The sequence below is a fragment of the Megalops cyprinoides genome, chromosome 10, assembly GCF_013368585.1.
Source record: "Megalops cyprinoides isolate fMegCyp1 chromosome 10, fMegCyp1.pri, whole genome shotgun sequence".
In the NCBI taxonomy this organism is placed as follows: domain Eukaryota; kingdom Metazoa; phylum Chordata; class Actinopteri; order Elopiformes; family Megalopidae; genus Megalops; species Megalops cyprinoides.
The window spans coordinates 31339781-31364151 of NC_050592.1; the positions used below are offsets into that span (position 1 = coordinate 31339781).

Here is a 24371-nt window from a genome sequence, read left to right on the forward strand (position 1 = left end):
AGACAGAAATATCCTTCACATAAACAGGGCTTTGTGTTGATTTGAGCTGAAAAAGAACATTTCTGTAAGGTTTAATGAGCATCAAGTCAGTTAAATGTTTCCACACAGCCAATGAAGTGGAAACGTTTTTGTTGAATATTTTCCCCTTAATTTCTTACCTGGGCTGTAAAGAAGGTCCACTCCCCCTCTTAATTATTCACAAGGAGAACCAGAAATGTAGACGTGTGTTTTTTAGGGCTGAACAAATAATCAATATTGAAAAAAGACGGAAAGAAAACGCAAGAGTCAAAAAAGTTCATGTTTGTTTTAGCCGTGGCCTGTAACGAATTCATTATCTCCTTCCTTTCATATAAATAGCCTCCAATGGTCTTTCTGGAAACTTCTGACTTTACCTGTGGCAATGCTGACCATAATGTCCTCATTTTAAGACAGGTATTTCTTGGGATGATTTAAACTGTGTGTTCAACAGTGGTCCTGGCACAAAGACCTCTTCCAAAAACTGCTGCTGGAGTATTACCTTCAGTTCAGTCTGGAGAGAACATCCAGACTCCACACACGCTTTCTTCTGAACAATATACCCCTTTCACTACAGGTTGGACCACTGAACTTGGACTCAAGAGACTTTAACCTTAATTAAGCTGTATAATATATTTTCTCATCAATCTAAATTGGGTGAGTAATTGAATACTTTAAAATACCTTTTTTAAGCAGCCTACTGAATGAAAAGTGATAAATCTGAGGTTTCTTTTGTTTTTGGTTAATTGTTGCTATGTTTGATGTTAGCTAGCTACAAATTTAAACAAGACTCTTCACAATGGTACATTATAACATATATTGTCGGTTAAAAATTAAATTTCTGAAATGCCCGAGCTACAGACACCGCCATCATTCAGACCGCAACCTGACGACAGGGATGATAGCAAAGTGACTGCTGCTATGGACTTCCCTTGTTCCTGTGTTTCGGGTAACGGTGAGATTAAGTACAGAAACAGAAGCGGCAGAATTGGGGGGTTGTGGGCGGCGAGTGTACTGCGCACGCCGGAATGGAAATAAAGCACATCTGCGTACCAGTAGATGTATTTCCCCACTCGAGACAGTAGGTTGCATTTGAACTTTATCATTGCACATTTCTTGGGGGGAGGGATTTGTCGGAGTACTGCCGTTAACAAGGGAATTTCATTCAGGTAAAGAAATTATATTTAATTAATTTAATTTAATCATGAGAAACATTATTCGATTGCTTGTACATATTAGCAAACATGTAATATGTAAGCTACATACTTATGCATATCATACTATATGGAACATTATTGATAATACATAATAAGTTAGAACTTTGCTTGGTGTAGTGTGTGGACACGCTGTTTCTTGAACGGACTTGTATTTAAACACCTGTCTGTGTTTATGAGTCCGCTCTTGGCAGCTACGCAGCTTTTCCGACTTGAACATCATATTGAAAAATCATTATGGGTTGTTTATAACACGTGGCTCTTCTGTTTGATACAACCCAACTCTTAATACCGGTGTATTAGTTATTTACGATGTCGAACATGTTTATTTGTTAAAATATTTGGCAGTTTATCTTTCCTTGTGTACGTTTCCTTGATGTTCATGTTTACTTCAACGAGGATCTGGAGAGAAACTCATTGAGGAATAGAGCAAGCAGCATGGAAAACATTTTCTTTTGATTCATATTGGCTTGCGTTATTTTTATTATTTACTTTTGGCTGCTTTCTCCTCCAGTGTGTAATGTTGTCCACCTCTATGTAACAGTGAGCGTAAGTCACAGTCCCCCCCAGCAATCATCAATGTAGACCCATTATCCTCTCAGGAAACTACTTTTGGCAAAGTTCATCTCGGAGTTTACAGGTGTTTAATGAAGCACTGCGTGGGTCTTGCTGGGGGTCAGTATGTCTGCTAGTCCGTGTGTCCGTTGCCCCAACAAAGGGGACTGTAGAACAGGACGGGCAGTTTCATGCATTTGACCCCCACAGTTCGGGGTTACTGGCCACCGTAAATGCGGCCGCTGTATCGATGCCACCCAGGTTTGCAACCAGCCACATTACTCTCACTGTGTCATCAGCCAGATCAGGGCCAGCTGCTTTGTCCCCGGGCCACACTACTGTAACAGACAGTCTGCTTTACGCCTTTTACAACCTCAGGTTCAGATACCCCCCAGCTCCAACACAAACTGCCTCTGTTCTGTAGAACAGGGCTGTAAAAGCTGGTGGCGTTGGACCATGCAGACTGAATGGGGGCGGGGAAACGGACTATTCTCCCAAGGCTGAACCAGGAACAGTCTGTTGTCTCTTTTTTTCCTGAGCATTAACAGTTTTAAATCACTCCTGGCTGCGGGTAATGAATCTGTCCTTTGAGCGAAGGGTACATCGCTGTCAGTTGAAATTCCCAGTTCTCTCCTGCTCTGTTAAGATTGTTTCTGGAACTTCCTGTGCAGATGGCGGACCACAATTACTGCACGCATTTCAAAAGATATGTATCTCTCCCATGTATTCATATTCTGAAAATGATATGTGGGACAGCTATATATGGGAGTAACACTTTATTAAAATTGATATTGTTATTATTTTTTCCTCAGAGCAAGTGAGAAAACAAGTCTGTATTAGTGTCATCATCATGTGGCAAATTGCACCTTAATACATGTCACTGCAGGCAAAAAAATGAAGAAAAAAAACCATATGCATATTTATTGATGTTTTCCTTCACAGATTAATGCACTGTGAGGATATGCCATAAAATCTGTTAGACCATGCTATATTAAATGAAGAGAGAGAGGCTGCCTTGGCTTTTGGTCGTTGTGTCCCAGACCCACTCTGAATTTGGCCCTCTCCCTTTAAACAGTGAGCACAGTGAAGGAACAGAACAGTGAGTATGAGAAGGATTGATGAGCTTCATCTAACCCCCCCTCCACACACACACACACACACACGCACTCTCTCTCCGAAACAGTCCCTGAGCCCAGTGCCCTAACGAGGGATCAGGGAGGATTGCCCTGGTGGCTTGGAGCATGGCCGAGCACTCCCAGATCAGTGGAGATGTGCCCTCGCCCATTTTAAGGCCTGACTCAAACTGTGCAACGGAGTCAACGGCTACATTCACCCCGGTTAGCACACTGGAAAGTAAGAGACACATGAGGTGAAATATGACACCCCATACCCAGTGCCCCTCATCTGTCACCAAGCAAGGGTGTCCCCTGTGTCTTCGACCAATATTGTTTGTCTGTCTTGTCCATATTATTGAAAATGGACTTCTGTGCACAGGGGCCTTCTGCTGGCCTCCCAGTGTTGTTGGTCTTCGTTCGTTTGTCCTTGTAGATGTCCCACATGAATCGCATTCTGGAGTCATGCTGTTGTGGTACACACTGAGTCAAACTGCAATGCTTGGATTGGGCACGACAAGCATTCTGGGTCACAGAGGTGAGAGCTGACATTCCGTAACAGGCTGGGGAGAGATGAAAGCGAAACCTATTTATGAGGGCTGGCCGGGGGGCCTGGGGCCGGACCCTGCTGTTGTTCGCAACTGTAGAAGGCACACGCCTTTCTTACAGTAGGCTGTTTTTCTGTGTGGGGTCACAGTGGCCGAGGACCTGGAGCTCCTGTTTCTCTCCCTCTAGCTTGTGTGGAAGCGTTCTCTCTCTGGCCCGCCGGTCGCTGCCTTCGGAAATGAGAGCCCTGGCTATCAGCCTGCTGTCCCTCCTCTGGTGCCATGCGGCGCTCGGGGATGTTCGAGACCGCCACCGCTCACGATCCTCTGTGTCCAGAGGGCGGAACGATGCTGCCCTGCAGACCAACGCACTGGGTAAGAAGAGATGTTTGTGATGTACCCACGGTCTACAGATCAGATCACTCTCGCTAATGGTGCTATGCATGGGACAAGGAGAACACATCTGTTTTGAAATTGCCTTGTCAAAAATACCTGCCCTCTTTTAATGGCAGTTAGATCTGGAAAACATTCAAGAAGGTCATATTCAGATGTACAAATGAGATTTGTAAACCCTGGACAAACTTTGTAAACTTTCCTTCCTGTGTTTGATGTGTCCTACCTTGGCTGGGTGTGCTGGACTACGCTGTGCCTCATAAATTAGGGCTCCAAAGTACTTGTACACGTGTCACCTTTGAGTAATGATTCAGCTGGAGCAGAAGGGTTTTAATGAAACCTCTGATGTAATTCAGATACAGAGTGTTGGACAGAATAGCACTCAGAATACCAGCAGGATCATTTACAACTGTGACAGTATTTTTCTACCCCCGCACCAAAGGAAAGAAGACTAGCAGGCAGTACATTACTGTAAATCTAGGGCTTTTCTTTTGCGTTTTCCTGACCCACTTAAGGATAATGACCGGTACAGCACCTCTGATAAGCTCCTTAGGTACATTATGAGCCTCTGTACCTGGTCTACTTAACAAAGATACTAATGTAAATGTGTCCATTTTCCCTCAGCAACCTTTCTTCTTGTCTTTGTCAGTCCTGATTTTATGATTTGCCAGCACTTGGTAGCATCCCGCTTCCTAATTACATTCCCCTGGCTTCTCGGATAGAGCAGCTTTGTGCTTTAATTCCCTTCCCTGAAAGGTTGCATCTCCGACATTTCTTAGAAGTGCACACCAGTTCAGACTCTCTCTTCATTAGAGGATTAGTAAATCGTTCACCCAATTATATAGAGCTGGGCTTTTGCAGGCCATGGGTGAAAGTTTCAGCAGCAAAGTCTAGTGAAATAAATGACATATTCATTAAGAGCTTAACATCTTCTAGGTAATATCTACTAAGTAGGTGAGATACACTTTAACCTTATTTAACAGGTCATGAAGTTATTACAACCGCATGTTTTGTTAAATAATACAAACACTTACTTGGATGAAATTTTGGTCCGTTGAATCCCTTAAAGCAAAAAAAAACGTTGAAAATACAGTTAGCATTTTTTAAAGATTTTGCCGGTGTTTTCAGAGAGCCGGTGCAAGGGGAAGCCCCTGGACTTCGTCTTCGTCATTGACAGCTCCCGCAGTGTGCGCCCCCACGACTACGAGAAGGTGAAGACTTTCATCATCAACGTGCTGCGCTTCCTGGACGTGGGCCCGGACGCCACGCGCGTGGGCTTGCTGCAGTATGGCAGCGTGGTGCAGAACGAGTTCTCCCTCAAGACCTTCCGCCGCAAGGCCGACATGGAGCGCGCCGTCCGCAACATGGTCCACCTGGCCAGCGGCACCATGACCGGCCTGGCGCTGCAGTACACCATGAGCGTGGCCTTCTCGGAGGCCGAGGGCGCCCGGCCCCTGGACCGGCACGTGCCCCGTGTCGCCATGGTGGTCACCGACGGCCGGCCCCAGGACTCGGTGGCCGAGGTCGCTGCCCGGGCCCGCGCCGCCGGCATCCAGATCTTTGCCATCGGTGTGGGCCGGGTGGACATGAGCATACTGCGGGCCATCGGGAGCGAGCCGCACGCCGAGCACGTCTACCTGGTGGCCAACTTCAGCCAGATGGAGACCCTCACCTCCGTCTTCCAGACCAAGCTCTGCACAGGTGACCTATCAGCTGCGTGGGGGGGTGGGGGGGGGGGGTATTTTGTCAGCTTGTTTTAATCTGCACTCCATTCTTGTCCACATTAGTTCTGTTCAGGTGTAATGGGTTCTTGATGCATTCAAAAGTATTGTATTTCATATCTCCAGATGTATCAGTTCATTGGATTTCATTCCAATATGTTAAACCATAAGTTAGAATGTTCCCAGGCAGAGAAACACAAAAGGATGATGGTATATTCTCTGTTGTAGCATCTGGATGCTTTCCCTGTGTCCTGTTACCTTGTTGCTGGTAGGGAGAAGCGTATATTTCAGGGAGCCTGACAGCTAGACTGGTGGGGCTTCAGCCCTGATTTCAGCCATGGTTTAACCATGCTGGCCAGGTTTCAGGTGAGAGGCCAGACAAAATTTAGCACCTGGCTCTCCAGGTTTGGCTAACCCCACCCCTTAACAAAAAATCATGGTACAGAAACCACAAGCGGCCATATGTCCCATCCGGGACAAAGAGGACTAAGTAAGTGGTGTTGCGGACAGTTGCCCTATTTATGATGTAGCGGTTTTATTATATATTTCCACTGCCTCTCCTCTGTGCTGAGTAGATTCTTCCTGTGTATATACTGGAGTGATTGCTGACATCAATGAAATATTTTCAGGCCCAAAGCTGGTGTGTGGACAGATCTAGTACAGCTCTGCTGCCAAAGAATTGCGCATTTTATGATAAGCATTATGCATGCCTAGCAATCTTATTTTAGCATCAGCTGAGTATTAGAATTAGCTAACCTAAACACATGACTGACAAATAGAGGAGCAAATGCTTATAGAGATGAGTACATTTTAAGATTGAACAGGTACATTTTCTACTCCTGTTAATGGGTCTGGCGGTTTTTCTCATAAAATCACCTCCTTGAAATTCAATCCATCATCTCGATGCCAAAAAGACCTACACACAGCATTTTTACCTGTTTTAAGCTTATTTGAGAACTGAGGCCTTAAGCGTTTTTGCACACTGACAGCAGAAAATACAAGAGAATGGGCATATTTCCGCTTTCCTCAGATGAACCACTTCTGGATATATTAGTCTCTGTGCTCAAAAGTCAAAACATATGTGGAAGCTTTTTTACGTTTCGTCTTTTTATGTTTCACTGTTTATGAAGCAGTTTTCCATGATCAGCATATAATCCATTATTGTTTCTTTCAAATTAACTTTTTCTTTGATCAGCAGTAATAGCTTGATAGCTTGTGTCCTGTTCATTTTAAAGAATACTATACTATAAGTCAGTCGTAACTCAAACAATTACAGTAGCAATATCACTTGATGAGAACTGCATAAGCAATGATTAAGGATTACTGACTTAAACAGTGACACCACTGCTGTCTTAAGCATAAAGCCTGCATGATTGTAGTGCTCATTCTGCTGGTCCCTTTAATTACTTTAGAGAATGAATTGTCTGTTCTGTTGGATGAGATCATCTGCCCCCACCTTGAGCTTTAAAAGCTGGCAATGTAACAGAACCCGCCCACATAGCCTGCTGGACCAAGGCCACTGCAAAAGCAAACTACGTGCGTGGGAAATTAACAACAAAAGTTTTTACTGAAATCAAACCATTATCTAATCAGTGCTTTTACAAAGTATTCCCCAGATGCTTTTCTGAACATCTTGTCACAGACACACAAAGCTCTCAAAGTTAAAAGTGTTCATTATCTGAACACATACTGGTTAATTAATGTAGTTATGTCTGAGAGGCCAAAATATGTGTATGTATATTTTTCTGCCTCACAGTGGTGTTTGTAAGAATTGTGTTATGACTATGAATATAAAATTTCATGCCTTTGTTGCCCAGACCAAATCCTGGGACCCGTTTGGGGTCCCGATCCATACTTAAAGCCCCTGGGCTACAGGCCAATAGTCTTCTCTTGTGCGCAGCTGCTCCCCATGTGACTGACCTGCCAATCACCGTGTGTGCTCTAGGTACCGACCTGTGTTCCGTGGTGGACCACCGATGCCAGCACATCTGCGTCAGCACGCCCACCTCCTACCTGTGCCGCTGCAGGAAGGGCTACATCCTCAACGCTGACGGGAAGACCTGCCGCGGTGAGTACCCCCCTTGGTTCCATGGCGGTCTGCATTGCTGAAAGGAGGGCAGAAACAGTCCCTGTTTCCTTTGGACAGATGAAGAGTGTTCCTGTGCTTTCCTGAATGTAGTCCAACTGAGGCCAGTGGTGTAAGGAGGGTAACATAACACCCACCCCCTTCCCCAACAGTAAAGAACAGGGAATGGTAACTTTTTGGGTGGAACGAAATGAGCAGTTGCAGTGTTGCCAGATTTCTGTTTTTCTTCATCAAGTAAACAAAAATTCAGTGTGGTGTTTATGCATTATACCACATTGCCCTGCCCTGAAAAAACAACCAAAAAGCAACATTTCCCACTAGATTACCTCTAGCCCAACCCCTAGCAACAACTGTCCACAAAAAAGGACTTCTGTAGAGAATTCTGGTAGTACAGGTCAGATTTGTGAATTCTTTTCCCTCTGAGGAGTTCCTCTGGGGAGGAACACTAAGCAGTTTAACTGTGCTGACATTCCAGAGCTAACCTGATAAACCTGTGGAAACATCTAGCTCTTTTATGTAGACCTACAGTACTGAAATCTGCTGTGTTGTTTTGACATTTCTGTTATTCTACCATTGATGTTCCAACTACAATATAAAGATGTGTAATCAGGGGTGTCAATCATCAAATGCTGGGTGATGGATGATGGGCAGAGGGAGAATTGCTCTGTGAACTGGCCCTGCCAGTGCTGCTGGTGCTGGCTCTGTGGCTGAGAAGGTAAACCCTGGTGCTGGTTCTGGTTCTGCAGCGGAGGACATGTGTGCCGTGGCAGACCGTGGATGTGAGCACATCTGTTTTAGCCTGCCGGAGTCTTGGGAGTGCCGCTGCCGAAAGGGGTATGAGCTCAACGAGGACGAGAAGACTTGTCGGCGTGAGTAGCCTCTCTCTGCTTCTCTCTCTCTCCATCTTTCTCTCTGTCTCGCTCCATCTCTCCCACTCTCCCACTCCACCTCTGTTACTCTCACTTCACATCTCTCACTCTCACACCCCATCTCTCTCACTGCCTCTTTCTTTAATTCTTTCATCCTTTTCCTCTCTTTTTTACCCTTTCTCACACACATGCTTCTCGTTGTCATATTTTTCGGTCACTTTTTTGTCACTTTTTCTCCTTCACACCGTCTCTCTCAGGCACACTGATCCCATACACTATGCACCCTGTTTTTCCCACCCTCCACCACCTCCAGCACCAGTGTTTCTGATACTAGTCATCAGCAGTGCAAGCAGACTGACAGTGCAATTCACATATCTAATACACGTACATTAAAATCATCAACTTGCAGTTACTGTAAGCCGACAGCAAAAGTGTTTGACGTTGGTGCTGCTAATCTGAATTAGATTGCCCCAAGCTATCATAACTCAAAGTAATGGACTTGGATGGATGGCTACTTGTAATCATGATACTGAGGAATGCCTTCCCCGGGTCTACACGTGTCAAAAATGTTGGGAGAACATCTCAATCTTCGACGAAGGCCTGGTGCACAGCACATTTCCCACAGTGTGCAGTACAGACAGAAGGGGCTTGGAGCATGAATCTGTGGAGCATCTGCTCTTCAGTTTACCCTGGGTGATTGACAATGCTGTGGAGGAGAGTAAGGGATGAGAGGAGGAGATTTGGGTTTTTGGAAGGGATGGATTTCCCCTGATTTCAGCCGGTGCCAAGCGCCTTCACTCTCTCCTTGCCAGGGGTTGGTCACCCCGTCCAGGCTAGTTACCTCTCTACACCCACATGGAGATGTCCACAGCTGCCAGGCGGAAATCGGGAGTGCAGTATGTTGGTTTCCTGCAGGCTGTGTGCTTTTCTCATCACTGCACGAACTCGTCAGGGTTTGACGTGGGCTGTGGAGGAATTGCAGCCTACCTCGATCTGTGGGACCACCCTCAGTGTTTCAGTCTTATGACCAAAAGAAGCATGTGTTTTTGAGCAGTCTGTGTCTTATATTGATCGAATAGATTTTTTGCATTGTGGTGGTTCTGTTGTGTCATTTCTCTCCTCCTCATGTAACCCTTTTTGATATTGCCAGTTGAACATTGGACTTGTTTCACTGTGACAACCTCACGCAAGAGCTCTGTAGGGAGATGAATCTGATGCTCCAGTACACTTGAATGTAGCTAACTCCTGTTTTTCACAGGAACACTTTGCTGACTGAGCCATTTGCACTTTGTGTGATGGCTCTCTTTTTTGTGATCAGTTTATTGTTTCTTGTCTTGAAATGGGTAAAGATCAGATGGTAATGATACAGGGAGGAAAGAAAACCCTGCTGACACAAGCTGACAAGGAATTAACACAAAAAGCATTAACATACAAAAGAAACAGGCAAGCAGGGAAGCAGTTCAATTAACAAAACAACATCAGTAATCCATACTATACCATCTTAGCACCAGAGCTCAGTGGCTTCCTAATAAAAAGCAGCACATACAAACCTCCGTCCAACTGCACTGCATGTAGGATGTAAGCATTATTCTGATGCTGTCGAGGCAGTTACTGCAAACGGAATGGGCCCAGCTTCATTCTTTGTGTTATGGGGCTCTTGGTCAGGAGATGGTGAGGTGCCCTCTGTCTCAATAAATCAGAATTGATGGATCATATTGTGAATGGGCAATATGTGCAGCATGAAAAGGATTCTGCTTCCAGCACCTTACGAGAGGCCCTCCCCACCTCAACAGCACTCAGGAGATTCTGTGTATCAGGGGATTGGGCTGTAACCTGATATGTTCCCTAGCCTGCAGAAAGGCAGTTAATTCTGACCTCTCCAGTAGCGCTAGTGCTAAGGTTTTAAAAGCCAAATAAATGTCTCTCTCCACAGCCCAGCTCCCAGAGGACTATGACTCCCTGGGCTTCTTTCACAAGGTGACTCCTTTTTTTATGTAGAGTTGTGCTCGGACAACTCGATCAAAAGCATAAGACAAGAGCATCCCTCTCAGGACCTTAACCCGGGGCCGCAGCCCTGAGCAGTGCATTCCTCACAGCCAGAAAAAGACGCCAAGTCCCTACTGATGGGAGTTTTTTTTGTTGTTCAGGTATAGATTACTGCGACCTGGGGAACCACGGCTGCGAGCACAGCTGCGTGAGCACGGCAGATTCCTATGTCTGCAGGTGCAAGAAGGGCTTCGTCCTCAACGCTGATGGGAAGACCTGCAGGAGTGAGTTGGCACGGGTCGATCCGTAATGCGACTCTCTCTCTCTCTTGTGCACACATACACTGCTGTAGCCCCCCCCCCCCCCCCCCCCCCCTTATGGGTTGCGACACATTCCATTAAAAAATAACTGAATGGCCAGACAAAACCATAAGCAAACCTCTCAAGCAGCAACCAATATTTAAAGACAGTCAGAGCTGAAAACCCTTACGGATAGGTTTTTTTAAGTAAAAATAATGGCTGCTCCATCCTTTCTGGTCTGCATCTTGTCCTCTATGCTGTGGGTCTGAACGGTTGCTCTTAAATGCTACTCCCTGATTTACTTTCCCTGATTAACTGTAAAAGCATTAACTGGACACTCTTGCCAGCTTACTGTCTGGCACAACAGGGATTATTTATATGCTGCTGTAGGCAGACATTGGCCAGTAGATTTTTTTTTTTTATGGGATGCAAATATAAATATGTTCTAGATATTAGATGAACATGCTGGTACTTTTCTGTGTCATTTAAAAAGGCCTATTTTTACCTTGCCAGACCTAAAAGCTGCCAGATCAGTATGAATATAGCTGAGTATGTCATGGTATGAGTGAGGCTGGGCAAATAGTCCCATGCTAAAGGATGTGGACCAAACCCCCCTTGGATTCACACTGTCATTCGAAAACAAGGCCTTTTGGGTTGCCCTAGTCAAACCAGGTCCTGACCAGATCTATGATCCTTGTCTAGTAATTTTCAGGTTTGAGGCCACTGTAGGTAATTTTTTAAAAAATTAGCAGACATAATTTTCAGGGATGTTTTGTCATGCAGCTCATTAGTTATGTCTTCACTCGAGGGGAGAGGCACAGGAGTCAGTTGTGTCCATTTTAAGATGACGGTGTGTGGTCCAGCTCAGATTTCCTACACCACACACACTGTCAGGAAAGCTAATATAAGTCCACCCAGCATGAATGTGCAGCCAGGAAGCCAGCCCACTGTGGAAACAGGTAGCTTTACAAGAGTCAGCTTCAACCCCATGCCAGATGGAGACCTCACATGCTGCTTTGTCCTCTAGAGGCCGCTGCTGAGCAAAGTGCAGTCAGTTACAATGTAGCAATACCCCACCGACTATGGGAGATAATGTTCCAGAAAATCATTAGTCAGCAAAACCATGGTTGGCAACACTGAAGAGTTAGCAGAAACATGAAGTTAGGGTCCATGGCTTTGCGATCAGACCCTAACTACATTGCCCATCCATTCACTAAACACACATAAAACAATAAAGCATATAGTAATTATTCAAATAACATACTAAAAACAATAAATACATTTACATTTAAATTGGGGTTGTCAAAATAACACGTTAATTTCGATTAATTAATAATAGAAAAAATAACACGTAAAAAAAATTAAAACAGATTAATCGGACTCTATGATCCCCCGTGACCCCATACGTCACTGAGCATTTAAGCATTTATCATACCCAGCTGCAGGCTAGCTAGGTTCTTTTATATCATACACGGAAAGGTATCCACATTTGCGCTGTCGGTAAATGCGAATTAAGTTTGCATTGGTGTAATCAACGATTGCATCGGAACATCTGTAAAGCGGAGTGATATAGTTAAAAGTGCCAGTGCTGTTATACTGAATATCAGCACTCATGGAATGCCTCTTGTCCAATCAAATTACTTGGTCAGAACTAACTGTTGTATAAAGTACAATTTGAACATAAAAAGCTTCTCACAGCAAATATTGATATATGTGATTAATTTAGATTAATTAATCACAAAGCATGTAATTAATTATTTTTTAATCACTTCACAGCCCTAATTTAAATAAATAAATCAAATAAAACATTAATGAAAAGCCAGTGAATGTTACTTATCTTGAGGTGCCATCATTGACACAACCAACCACAGTCTTGCTTTTAAATTGCCATCTTGCATTCTGCAGGAGGGCTGTATAAAGGTATATAAAACTCAGCTACTACAGCTTACAAAATGGTGCACTTATTGGACACTACAGATAGCATCGAATCCACAGAACATAAAGTCACAGTTGGGAGGGGATTGCTATGAGGTGATAGTATGAATTAATGGTGATATATTAACAGTGTCACAGGATTATAAATGTCTGTTAATGTCACGGAAAGGTGAATAGCAGGATGGTGGTGCATTTTATGCATACAGGAATGTGCACCCCCCCCCAGCCCTCCCATTTTTCTGGCAGGGAGGGAAGATTTTTTTTCACTGACTGAGCCTGTGATAGATCTTCCCATCATGCTCTGAGAGCCTTTTCACTGGAAACAAGCCGCAGCCTTGAACGGATGTGACCCCTGACGCTGCAGCTATCCAGCTCATCAGAACATGACGTGTCTTTAATGTTGAGATGATTTGTGCCTCCTAATGCACAGCGGTAATCACCCCCCCCATTATCACTGACCAGCCTAAATGCTCGAGTCACAGAATGAGTGATTCAAGGGTTCGGGAAGAGAATATGCTGTAAAATTAAAGTTAAAGAGGACTTTCAAAACTTGAAAGTAATTTGTAATGAAAGTAATGGGACCGGCATTTTTTAGCAGCTTACACCCATAAAACTGTTGCCTTGTACAGGAAAAGATGATATCACCAAGCCTTATAAATCATGGTTTACCTTCAATGCATACCCTCACTTCTGCCTGTGAAAATATAAAGATAGCAGGGTTGTAAGTGGAATGCCTCATTTGCATGTACATTTGATGATTTGTGGTTTTAGGTTAATGGTCAGTAGGCTGGTAACATAGTCCTGTTATTGAGTGTCTGTCTGTCCATCCAGCGGTTAGCAGCTTAGATTCAGTACATGTAATCAGTTCGATACTTATACAGGATTGTTCCCTGGGCTAGCACATCTGTACATTTTCTGGATTTGTGATAAAGACTTGTCCACAGTGTCGTGAAGGGCTAATATGGTATGGTAAATTAATATGTCAATTTAGAAAAAGCAACAGCAATAATATATGTTAAAAGAATGGATGGGTTATGAAACCAGGAGAGTATCCAGCAGGTGTGTGTTATAAGAGAGTGCAAAATGCAAACTTCCATTTTCTCAAAAATGGTGAACATATGGTTACAATGAAGCAATTATATAGCCATGTTTGTGCTTTCATTATGTCCATGACCTTTGACCTTCAGTTCATCAGCTCACCCTACATAGTGGATGTGGTATAAGATATAAAGCACATACTTTAATGTAAACCCGTGCTTGTTTGTGCATTGAAAGATAACCATTTCATTAATGAAATGAATAGATTCTGACAGGCAGATACCCCATACATCTGGGATGGTGCTCTCAGTGTCTTTTAATACTCACACTGCACCAGAAATGAATTACAACAACTATTCCATGCATCTACCTCTAGAAGAACCCAGTTAACAGATGTCCAATTTGTATTCATATACTGTAGCAGAGGGCTGTAAAGTTGCATTGATCCCCTCGTAAAATCATAAAATGTAAATGGTCTTGCAACCCCTATTAGCCTGTATTTAACAGAGACCACATTTTTTACCATGACTTATGAAATGATCACCCTGCTGTTGTCAGCTTCCATTCCATCACTGTGGGGTGATGCCACTGTGCTTAAGTGCTGCGCTAAAATCGGCCTTGTGAGGACCATAGACTCATGTGCGCTTAATATATCCCACTAACCCTGGGGCTGCCCGGGATTAATTTTAAGTATTTACTGACCTGAGTTTGTAAATGAACTTGACTTTCAGTTAGATTCAAATGCTAAATGATGACAGGCTAATGTCTGGTATTTTTCTTCAGAGGTTATTACAGAGCTGCCTTTTAAGAGCAGCATGTTGGTGGTGTTTTGTGGTATAGGTGTACGTGCCCTTCCCTGAATAACCTCTTTGATCACTCATACAGTGCACTGCATAACTGTGGGAGCATACATCTGTGGGAGTGCAGCTACGTGATCTGATTAATGTTCAGAATCATCCAGGGCTCTCCTCTATAAAAAAACAACAAAATGAAACCCTGAGAAAGTGTTTAGATGGACGTGCTAAGCATGAAAAGTCAGGCCTGTAAAGGTCTTCTGCTTACTTTGTCCTTGGTGCATCTAGTTGAATGCTTGTCAAGGATTTCCTTCTATGAAAGGTATTCAGCTGTGTCAGAGTGCTTGTACAATTGCTTTCTAACTCTTGCTGATTGAAATATGTAAAAGGATCATTTTAGGGCAAAACAAGTAATAAATACCCAATGTGCTCTTGATAGAACATCAGTGAATACCCTGTCATAATTTGTCATTGGTATCATGCCAGGGGCTCAGTGCTGTTTTACATGAAAATGAAGGAAATTTCATTCATTATGAAATTTGACAATGTTAATGATTTTCTTCATTTTAAGAATATGATTGCATTCCACAGCATCCACTTTTTTCTCCTAAAACACTGCATTCTGGAATGTTTCCAGAATGGGGGTCATACCTCTGATGAATAATGCTAATCATTCTGGTTGAAATACTACAAGATGCATTGCAATGGTCTTTTACAATAACTGTGACAGATATTGTAACATTTGTAATGCTAACGCATTGTTGTTTCCTGAATCTCCTTCACAAATCAGTTGCCTCGCCCTGTCCCTGTCTCTCCCTCTCTCTGTCCGTGCTGAATAATGTATCTCAGAAATTGACCAGTGCGCACTGGGTACCCATGGCTGTGCGCACGAGTGCCTTAACACAGAAGACTCCTACGTGTGTAGATGCCGTAAGGGCTACACTCTCAAACCTGATGGCAAAACCTGCAAAAGTAAGTCGTACCTGCTGCATTCTAATGTTGTCTCAGCTAGCTCTTTAATTGCTTAATTTACACAGATCTAATTGCTGGTTTCACTTATCATTCACGCTGCTTGTGAGCGAGTGAAGAAAGGTGTCATACTTTAGGACACAGTTTCTTCCTCAGTTTTTGTGGTTTAAGTGACTGGATGTCCTTCTGGTGAAAAGCCCTTTGACCTGACAGCAACCCTCCTCCTGCTCTATCCTGTTAATCCTGAGGTCTGCCCCTGTCCTCGTTACTGCTTTTGCTCACCACAGAAATTGACCAGTGCGCACTGGGTACCCATGGCTGTGCGCACGAGTGCGTTAACACAGCAGACTCCTACGTGTGTAGATGCCGTAAGGGCTACACGCTCAAACCTGACGGCAAGACCTGCAAAAGTAAGTTCAGCAATATTCACAGAATGCTTGAGCCTTTTCTGTTGTTAGCTTTTTGGTTACTCTAGGCACATGTGTGAAAAATGTTTGTCATATGTGTGGATGTGGTCGATTTCCATCATAACCAAACTGGACTCTTCATCCAGAACAACTCGATGGCTTACTGTGTAAAGCATTTCACATGCAGCAAACTCAATTCAAAGCTTGGCTTTTTATAGCATCATGTATAACATACTTTCTTCAATGCTATAGAGCCCCTATCACCTCTGGGAATATGAACATGTATTTCCAAGCTGTAGGTCCATTGCTCTAACAATTTCATATGGCTATCCAGTGTTTACTGCATAAACATGATGATAGCTGTGGCTTTGCCCCTGTCCTTGTCCCTCCTCACTAATTTTGCTCAACGCAGAAATTGACCAGTGCGCACTGGGTACCCACGGCTGTGCACACGAGTGCGTTAACACAGAAGACTCCTACGTGTGTAAATGTCGGAAGGGCTACACACTCAATCCTGACGGTAAAACCTGCAAAAGTAAGTCTCCTTCGCTACATTCCAGCATGTCATTTCACTCAAGGCCAGAGATACCAAGAAATGCTCCCAGATGCCAGACTGTGAACAAATGAACCTTTCTTAATGTCTCTCTCAGTTGTCTTCTCCTCTTCTGTAGGTGTAATGACTGATATTTTTGCAGTTTTCATGTCAGCTTGATCAATTCATCTGTCCAGATATTTAAATTCATTTCGTATCACTTTCTAACATCTCAGTAATTTTTTGGTGACATGCAGTTTCCTGGATTTTTTTGGATGTGATTTTTTTTTTTTTAATCCGGCATTCAGACTGTGTGGCGCATTGAAATGAATCTGTGTGTTGGAGCGGGTGTGTGACTCAGCAGCAAAGCAGTGGGTGGATCTGAGTTAATTTACTGTTTTCACTTTGTCTAGGCCTGTTCATCGTTTGTCGACCTAATCATAGCGCCTCCCTGTGTTGACACAGTAGGGCTGCATGGAGATACTGATTGCCCTCATTGATTTCTGTCTGGCTGGTACACTGGACGCACTTTTGAAAACATTTCAGGGGAACTGAGGTCTACACAGTACATAACCACTCTATGTTGCCTCAGCTCACCTTCTGGCTGCTATTTTAACTATTGGGGAAAATACCCCTGGAGACAGCAGGGTGACAGCTTCATGAACTATATTTGACGTAGCACTTTTTTTGATGTGCAAATATTCTGTGTCAATTGATATTAGTTTCTCAACCTTGTTAATTACAGTCAGACTCACTTTGTGCTGAATTATGGTCTGTAATGCCGTTTTGGCTGTCATCCAATAGCAGATGGGTACTCAGAGAGTTCCCAATAAGCAGTCAGCCCACTGGACACTTTGTAAGGGGTGTCGGCAGTCCGTGTGCTGTCTCCCCCCTCTGGCAGTTATTACGTAAGCTTTGCGGAAAAACTTCAAAAGCGTGGAATATAAATAGATGGAATAATAAAGGTAGATGAATCAGTGCGAAATTGACCCGCGTCAGCTTTCCGCACTGTGCTCTGGCCAATGCAAGCGCTGAGGCTGTCATTACGGCGCCCATTGCCGGACCTCAAGCCGTGACAGTTTCAGGGGAAAATCAAACTCCCCCTTGCCCTCAAGCTGAGCTGGCATTTAAGGTAATTGGCTGCCTCTGGCAGAGAAGTGAAAAAAAGCAACAACATTATGCTGACCGCTTCCACCAGCACGCAGGCCTCAGTTTGTGTAAATAGGCCTGCTGCAGCTCTGTGGAACAAAGTGGTACCTTTTTCGCAGAATTATAGCTGTTTTACAAATCTACAGACTTTGTCCTAATGTGCAGACTTTCTCCTAATGCAATACGGGCTGCTGTGTGATGTAGTGGAAAGGAGCTGCGCTTATAACAGAAAGCTTGCTAGTTTGATTTTTGTTTTTTTTTGTTTGTGTTTTGCTGTTGTACCCTTGTGCAAGGTACTTGTGCAACCCAGAATCGCCTTGGTAAATATCCAGCTCTATAAATGGATAAAACTGTAACCTATGTAAGTTGCTCTGAGTAAGAGCATGTCCTAAGAAACATCAATGTAATACAAGAGTGTATGCCGCCCGTAGGTATTTTAAAGTACTGCAGAAGCCTTCCAGTATATTACTGGCATGTCTGTCTTGACTAGTCAAGTTTATTTATTTATTTATTTATTTATTTATTTATTTAATCTCATGGTTTCGTAATTCAGTTTGTTTAGCAGACACCCTGATTATCTGCGCTGCCTCGCTCAAGGCGTGTGAATCTGTGATTTTCAGTGCGCTCCGGCGCAAGCAGAACCGTAAACCTGTAAATGGTTTCTAATGCGGATGATGTAAATGCTGGGGAGCGTGGGTGTCGCCAGCTGCGGCTGCAGAGCGGCGTCCGCGATGTGTCACACAGCTCTGGACTGCGACGACGCCCTGACAGATTAATCCGCACTGAAGGCTTTTTCATCCCGGTACAGTATCTCTTTGTTACGTAACGGGGAATGTTTGTGAGGTCATCGCCGGCCCCGCAGCGAGCGCTCCCATGCACTGACTCACAGCAGAGCTCGTTTGTTTTGGATTAAGGGGAATGGGCTGTTTGCACCAGGGAGAAATCACAGCTTTAAAGATGCTGTTTTTAAACCTACACGGGTGCTGCGGGAGTGTAGGGGCAGAGAGCAGAGAGTGGTGCAGTGGTAAGGGGCAGGGCTCCCAAACCAAAGGTTGCTGGTTTGATTCTCTGGTGGGGAGCTGCTGTTGTACCCTTGGGCAAGGTACTTAACCCCAGCTGCCTCAGCAAATATCCAGTATCCAAACATATATCCGAATATGTATAAATGGTTAATGTAAAATTGTAAACTGTGTAAGTCACTTTGAATTAGACCATCTGCTTTATCAGCTGCAATGTAATGTAAAGATGAATTAAAGGACGTTGAGTCACTGAAGTTAAAGGTGAATGAATATTGCCAGAAGCAGTCAGAATCAGTGACATATCTTATACACGACCACTGCCACATGATTTACGAATATGTCGTTTGGTTACAGGTTATCGAAATTTCAGATCCCCAGTGCAGCGAGTTCTGAGGCCATCTCCTGGGGCTGTAGGCTGTACTTTGTGATGGAATCTGTCGTGATTACAGCACAGTGGGCTCCAGGGTAGAGCGAGTGTGATGTAATAAGGACAACCTCAGACACCATCCTCCAGGCTTCCACTGCTGTAACACTCATCATTATCAAAAGTAGAACTTGGCAGCACAGAAATCCTATGTATTGTCCAGATAGTGAACTTGATGTACTTCACATTGGAAATTCTGTCTGTGCCATTGTTACAGCTGTAAGTGTTCCAATTTGCTGGCTTGTTATGAGCATTCTTAAAATGGAACACCTAAACAGAGCATAACCATGCAGCCAGCACCGGAACCCTCCGTCACCAACTGCAGCCTCCTAGACAGTGGACAGAAGTAATGCCAGAACTGGTCATAATATAGTATCTGTGTCAGAACACGCTGTGTCTGTGTCAAACACGCAACATCCTCGTTCATGCAGGAAATTAACTGCAGCAAATTTTGTAAAATCCTGTTAATGCTTAATTGGAAATTTGGCTGCTAATTCACATGATGCCACGCACTGTGAAGAGATTTGAATAACCATGGTTCAGAAAGCTACAGTCGAGGTATCTGTTTTATCTCTTCTGATTAGTGTCGCAGCTTTTGATCAGATTTCCATCCTAAGAGCATGCCGGTACCACAGAGAGTAACCCTGTTCTCTTATTGTGATGTAACTGATTGAGGAATCACCCCCCCCCCCCCCCCCAGAGATCAATGCTGTCCTCACCCAGACAGACAGTGATGGCAAGTCTGTGGAAACCTCTTTGACTGCCTGTGCTAAAGATCAATTCAGCTCATTAGTTGCATTTCTGATGGCCTGATGCGAACCATCCCAGGACAGGCTGTTTCAGGCAGATCTGCCTCTCCAGCTTCTGAAATCTCTCAGTTTTCACCTTTCCCAAAATTAACACTCACTTTTTGTCAACATGATACTTCTGTTATGCTGTGACACTCCAAGGTTCCAATGGTGGAAACCTGATAGGAGGTACCTGCAGGTTATTTTGCTCAGTGAACATGAACAGGAATTGTTACCTATTGCTGATATTTAGTATTGACACAGTAAGGCCGCATTCATTTTCACATATTGTTAGAATGACTGTGCATTAATCGAAATCAAACTTGAGAGCTGAGGGCTGTAATAATAATTTCTGTACATACATGTACATACATTTCTGACTATTATAAAGTCTAAAAGATGTTTTGATGATGAAATTGGTCTTATATGATGAGTCACGTTCTGAAACTTTACAGAGGTGTCAGGTATTTGACCAGTGTTTTTACAAGGGAGTTCCTCCATTTCTGTTTTACATTGCTTTGAGACTTGTTGCTTTCCCTGGTAAAGTCTGAACTTCTGAAATTCAGAAAAGCATCCGTTCCTCAATTGTTAATCCTAGTGTTCTGCAAAAATAATATAAGTGAATGAGGAATGAGTGGCTGAGTGAATTGTGACTGAGCAGATGAAAGAACAGTTTCAGCTACTTGGGTCTCTGTCCTAGCACTAACATCGAAACGGTTTTACATTTGTGAATAAATCTATCAGCCTAAAGTTGCAAAAGAAAACGCAAGTGTACTCATAACTTTGTAATTGAGTCTTATTCTGAGTCCATTTGAGGAGCAGAAAAAAAAGATTTCTTCAAAAACTGTAACGTCCTGTGATGTGTCGACCCCGCTGGCCTCAGGTCTAGATGTGTGCAGCACGGTTTCGCACGGCTGTGAGCACCAGTGTGTGAATGCACTGGACTCCTACATCTGCGTGTGCCGGGAGGGATACACTCTGGCAGAGGATGGCAAGCGCTGCAAAAGTAAGTTGGCATGCTGGGAAAAAAAAAAACTCAAAATCAATCTGCCCTTTTAGTGAAGTTTTTAGCACCGCTGACCTGAACCCTGTTCCTGGAAAGCCAGAGTGTCTTCTAGTGACTGCTGGTTCAAATTCTCAGTGGGATCAATAACAACCACTGACATTGTCATTAGCAGGCCTGGGCAGCCAGGTTTTCAAGGTAAATAGTAGCCTAAAATGGGTGGTTTGCCAACCAATAATTACTGCAATATGAGGTAATGTATACAGTATGGTCTCTCACCTTACATAAGAGATTAATGCACATTAAGAGGGATTTGTCTTGCTGTAGGGTATAGAGTCATCCCTGTTATGTCATGTTTATGCAGTCATGCACATCTAGGGCTTCTAGAGAACAGCAGGCCTGTTGAGGTTCACCTTCAACAAAACCTACAAAATGGAAAAAGCAAGCATACAATGATATGTTAACTCTTGCTTCAGATAATCGCTAAACAGTAAAAAAAAAAAAAAAAAAAGCGTCCTTAATTTAGGATTCAGGGTATTATGCAGTTAACATTAGTTTTTCAGACTTACCGAGTCTTGATACAAATCTTGATACAAAAGATGCACCTGCGCAGTGATGTTCTGGTTTATTGTGCCCTTTGACCCTCTGACCCTCTGACCCTGTGGCAGAGCCCGAATGTGTGGACGGGGCTATGGACATGGTGTTTGTTATCGACGGCTCCAAGAGCCTGGGCCCGGCCAACTTCGAGCTGGTCAAGCAGTTTGTGAATGGCATCGTGGACTCGCTGGACGTGTCGGGCGGGGCCACACACGTAGGCCTCCTGCAGTATTCTACCAAAGTGCGCACCGAGTTCACCCTGGCCCAGTTCAGCTCCGCCCAGGACATCAAGGAGGCCGTCTCCCGCATGGAGTACATGGGCCGGGGCTCCATGACCGGCTCCGCTTTGCGCCACATGTTCGAATTCAGCTTCTCCGCCAAAGAGGGCGCCCGGCCGGACACACCCAGGGTCGCTGTAGTGTTCACAGACGGGCGCTCCCAGGACGATGTCTCCAAATGGGCTGCACAGGCGAAGGAGGCTGGTAACGTGATGCACCATGGAAGAGTGTTCAACAGCATGCTATAGGAGTCACGATTAGCCTGGTCCTAAATGTGTGCATGAAAAAACCCACCCTGTGTGAAGTACAGAATGCATTTCTGAGAGTAGCAAGACACGCCACAGTGTCGGCTGCCTGTTTGGGGTCAAACCTTTTTCTGTTCCAGCCCTGATCGTCTCCTGCTTCGGTCCCCCCAGGCATCACGATGTACGCGGTTGGTGTTGGGAAAGCCATAGAGGAGGAGCTTAGGGAAATCGCCTCAGAGCCAGATGAGAAGCACTTGTTTTATGCCGAAGACTTTAGCCTGATGGGTCAGATAACAGACAAGCTGAAAGCGCGGATATGCCAAGGTACCCGCGCCCTGGAGGTCCTAGCGTCAGCCTGCTCCATTTCGAAGGAACATCACTGCATGGTCTCTGCAAAGCTGCACGCATACCACGTCACATGGTGAACCCAAACATAAAGCTTGTGGGTGTCCCGGGTGTCACCCCTTCATCTCAAACTCGAGGAGAACACGGTGCATGCCGCATGGTGATCACGACTCTCACTTTTACTCTCAGTTAACTGCCTTGCCATTCTGTGCCACGCAACATGTGTGTCCTCTGTGTACGACTCTTTCAGGGGTTGCTGTGATGGTTGCGATTATTGTTATCATTAGTGATTACCTTCCCATTACATGCTCCAAAGAGCTGGCATTGGACCATAACATTTTTTGCCTTCTTGCTTGTGTACCAGCTGTTGGATTTGTGTGGGCCTGGAAAGTGATCGAATCATTATATTCTGACTAATGCTGACAGACTGTATTGCTCTGAATGCCATATGCTGGGAACCTCAAGACGGCAGCTCACTGCACTGTGTTTAAGAATCTGCCAACAAAGCAGGCATTTAAAGCAGGCATGTCATTAAATACTGTTAAATACTGTTAAACAAACTATAAAAGTAAATAATGTCTTTCATTGATACTAAAGACAATGTCTTCTTTTTAAAACCCTTCAGTATAAAATGCATGGTATCACAGCATGTACTGTTTATTGGGGAGCATGTTTTCATCCGTCAGTGTGTTTCTGCATGTGGTAGTTCAGCAAATATTACCTGTGTAATTTTCCACAACACAGTAAATGTTTTATGGATGTGAATGTTCTCAATGGCCCGATGATGGGCATATTGTTGCAGAGGGGGGCTGAATGGGTATATCCTCTTACCGGCTGGATCACGTTTGCAGGGAGAATACATCTTCTGTGCCAGCAGATTTCTCCACTAAATATTTATTTCTCAGATGATGAAAACCTGCCAATGAAGCTGCATGTTGAAGTGTGTTGCCATATGGAAGGTTACTCCTGAACTGGCCATATTTACTATGAATTAAAAACACTGTGTTTTCCTCTGCTGCAGATGTCGTTGCAAAACACTGCCTCTTTCCATGTTAAAAGGATAGCTTTGATTGTGAAATCATGTCAAAAAAACCTTCCATCTGTTATAAGAGTTAGGTGTGTTTTCAAAGGATGGACATCTTTGCATGTGTAAACAGCTATTATCTTACATATGGAACTTCCACGCCCCCTGTTGGCAAGTTATGTGGAACTACAGCTCCAGAGTCACTCACAAATGTCACGCTCATTCTACAAGTCTGTACTTAACTGATGGGTCCCACCATACATTTACACTCCTGTTCAAAAAATTAACAATTTCATCGCAGTGAGCACATCTCCCTGTGTCTCCATCAATGCAATAATGTCATTTCTATTTCTCATGTACTGTTTCCTCACAGAAAAGCCCTCCCCTGAAGATCTGTGCAAGTGCGAAAATGTGGTAACCTTCCAGAACCAGGCCACAGAACAACTTCGGAAACTGACCCAGAAACATATCCTTTAAGCTGTATTGTCACAAGATAGATATGAAATACAACAGACTGTGCAGGGGGTTGCTAGCATCTGCTGCCCAAGTACTATTGCAGCCAAATGTCCCAGCTGGGACTGACAGGCTAAATAAATACAGGGATATCTGTAGAATCTTTATGTGTGTTTATTTTTAAGGACCATTTCCTGTAGTTTTCCAATTAGGTTAATTTACTTCCATTTCAGAGTAACCAATCTCTGTCAAACATCAGTCGCTGTGAAAGTATTTTGTGTGAATGAGATGTTATGTTGCTGCCTTAATCCATCAACACTGGAGATCTTGACCAAGAGACTGGAAACCCTGGAGAACCGCATGGTATTCAACTAAACCATCCCAGACACCTCGCTTCATGTCTGTGTGTTTTGACTTATCATTGAGCAAAACATCCAAGGTGTTGTCTCATGAACAAGTGGTGCTTTAAAGCTATTTCTGTTTACTACACTGAGACAGATGTTAAGCTATTTTTTTACTGTAAGAGGTATTTATACACATGGCCATACTTCACATTTTGGCAAAGCTAAGGACCTG

The 24371-nt window shown here is 44.0% G+C and overlaps 1 protein-coding gene across 2 annotated transcripts; it reads left to right on the forward strand.

Annotated features, from left to right (window-relative positions):
• Positions 1-606: 606 nt before the first annotated feature.
• On the forward strand, positions 607-24366 carry LOC118784731 (matrilin-2-like). 2 transcript variants are annotated; one of them, XM_036539126.1, is made up of 14 exons: positions 607-672; positions 3632-3816; positions 4963-5535; positions 7501-7623; positions 8388-8510; positions 10658-10780; positions 15412-15534; positions 15819-15941; positions 16351-16473; positions 20734-20856; positions 21522-21932; positions 22145-22297; positions 23716-23808; positions 24115-24366. In XM_036539126.1, the coding sequence occupies exons 2-14, from the start codon at positions 3681-3683 to the stop codon at positions 24168-24170; spliced, it is 2283 nt and encodes a 760-aa protein (XP_036395019.1). In that variant the 5' UTR covers positions 607-672; positions 3632-3680; the 3' UTR covers positions 24171-24366. The 2 variants fall into 2 exon arrangements, with proteins under 2 accessions (XP_036395019.1, XP_036395018.1); XM_036539125.1 differs by lacking the exon at positions 607-672 and adding an exon at positions 1096-1184.
• Positions 24367-24371: the final 5 nt, after the last annotated feature.